This window comes from Phallusia mammillata, unplaced genomic scaffold (genome assembly GCF_965637545.1).
Source record: "Phallusia mammillata unplaced genomic scaffold, kaPhaMamm4.hap1.1 HAP1_SCAFFOLD_337, whole genome shotgun sequence".
NCBI lineage: Eukaryota > Metazoa > Chordata > Ascidiacea > Phlebobranchia > Ascidiidae > Phallusia > Phallusia mammillata.
This window is the reverse complement of record NW_027649067.1, coordinates 1-1,968: the sequence shown is the minus strand read 5'-3', so window position 1 is coordinate 1,968 and position 1,968 is coordinate 1. Positions and strand designations below refer to the sequence as shown.

At 43.2% G+C, this 1,968-nt stretch overlaps 1 protein-coding gene across 1 annotated transcript; it reads right to left on the bottom strand.

The window, feature by feature from the left end:
* Window positions 1-260: 260 nt before the first annotated feature.
* On the bottom strand, window positions 261-1,729 carry LOC145208692 (uncharacterized). The gene has a single exon (XM_080079004.1). The coding sequence runs from the start codon at window positions 1,665-1,667 to the stop codon at window positions 447-449; it is 1,221 nt and encodes a 406-aa protein (XP_079935130.1). The 5' UTR covers window positions 1,668-1,729; the 3' UTR covers window positions 261-446.
* Between the last annotated feature and the right edge of the window lie 239 nt (window positions 1,730-1,968).

The window sequence follows — 1,968 nt, the reverse complement described above, 5'->3', positions numbered from 1 at the left end:
AGCCCGAGCTGTATCAAAACCAGACAAGTGTTAAAAAGCAAACCACAAAGAATTTATACAATCCTGTATTAACACAATCCTAGAAATTCATTATTCCGTATCTTTTTATTGATGTGCAGAGAACTGTTTCTTGTTTTAGGCTTTTAATATGGTGCAAAATGAAAACATCTGTCTCATTTTTACTTTTCTAAATTTATAAGCACACTATCTCTCTCAAGTTTAGTACCACTAAACTTATATTTCAGCAATTCATGGAACACTTTGTAATTGATATACTAGTCCATATACAGCAAGCAACAAAAACGTATTCAAAGCATAAAACGATTTTTACATGTGGTTGAAGCCAGAACAAATCTCGGACGAATTTATGTCATAAATATAGTGTTCAAAATTAGGCATCACGAACATGCATTTGGATAGCATATTAAGGTGTAAGGCAGGCCGTGCTATTCGGGTCGGTTTTTATATCGGGCATTTTTTGGGCCTGACCGTTCATCCGGCTTCAACTCTGCAGAGTTTTCACCAACTTTTGGACTTCGGGTTGGGGCTCGTTCTTCTGGGTTCAAACTGATTTGGGTTGAAGTTGGGGCTTGTTCTTCCGGGTTTGAGCTGGTTTGGGTTGAAGTTGGGGCTTGTTCTTCCGGGTTTGAGCTGGTTTGGGTTGAAGTTGGGGCTTGTTCTTCCGGGTTTGAGCTGGTTTGGGTTGAAGTTGGGGCTTGTTCTTCCGGGTTTGAGCTGGTTTGGGTTGAAGTTGGGGCTTGTTCTTTCGGGTTTGAGCTGGTTTGGGTTGAAGTTGGGGCTTGTTCTTCCGGGTTTGAGCTGGTTTGGGTTGAAGTTGGGGCTTGTTCTTCCGGGTTTGAGCTGGTTTGGGTTGAAGTTGGGTCTTGTTCTTCAGGGATCGAGCTGGTTTGGGTTGAAGTTGGGGCTTGTTCTTCGGGGATCGACCTGTGTTGGGTTGAAGTTGGGGCTTGTACTTTCGACCTCGAGCTGTGTTGGGTTGAAGTTGGGGCTTGTTCTTCCGGGTTTGAGCTGGTTTGGGTTGAATTTGGGGCTTGTACTTTCGGGTTCGAGCTGTGTTGGGTTGAAGTTGGGGCTTGTTCTTTCGGGATCGAGCTGTGTTGGGTTGAAGTTGGGGCTTGTTCTTTCGGGTTTGAGCTGGTTTGGGTTGAAGTTGGGGCTTGTACTTTCGAGTTCGAGCTGGTTTGGGTTGAATTTGGGACTTGTACTTTTGATTTCGAGCTGGTTTGTGTTGAAGTTGGGGCTTGTTCTTCGGGGATCAACCTGTGTTGGGTTGAAGTTGGGGCTTGTACTTTCGACCTCGAGCTGGTTTGGATTGAAGTTGGGGCTTGTTCTTCCTGGTTTGAGATGGTTTGGTATGGAGTTGGGGTTCGTTCTGCTTGGTTCGAGCTGGTTTGACTTTGGGCACGAGTTTCTGGCCCTCTAACACAGCAGATTGTTTCGCAAAGCCTCTTTCGAGGGTGTAGATTGTATTGTTCGCTTTCTTGCTCTAGAGACTTCACTATTCTATAGCACTTTTCTGTATGAGGGCCATGTTTGTCGATCTCCTGAACTACTGCAACAAAATCAGCGCCAGTGACCACTTTGTAAAATATAAAGAACCCGTAATCTTCAGCATTTGCAGCAGGTAATTGGTTTCGGGAACACATTACTTCTAAGGTTTCACCGGCGTTTGAGCTGTGTATATTTTTTATATCTTCGACAATTGCTGCAAAAGTTCGTGGCAACGTACTTTCACCTGAAGTGACCATCAATGTTTTAAAAAATTTGTAGTCTTCTTTCTTACAACGAAAAGCAATATTTAATAAAATGAAAATACAAAGCTGAAAACCAACAGCAAATATTTGGATGCATACAGCGCACATGATTACTTCATAGGATGTGTAAAAACATGTGTAGTGGAAGTTGTTTGTTCTGCAAGAAAAACTTCTGTCCCATCCAGTGAGAACC

Bases quoted from the DNA above. Each gene is read 5' to 3' on its own strand.
- LOC145208692 (XM_080079004.1), bottom strand. From the start codon at position 1,667: ATGTGTTCCCGAAACCAATTACCTGCTGCAAATGCTGAAGATTACGGG.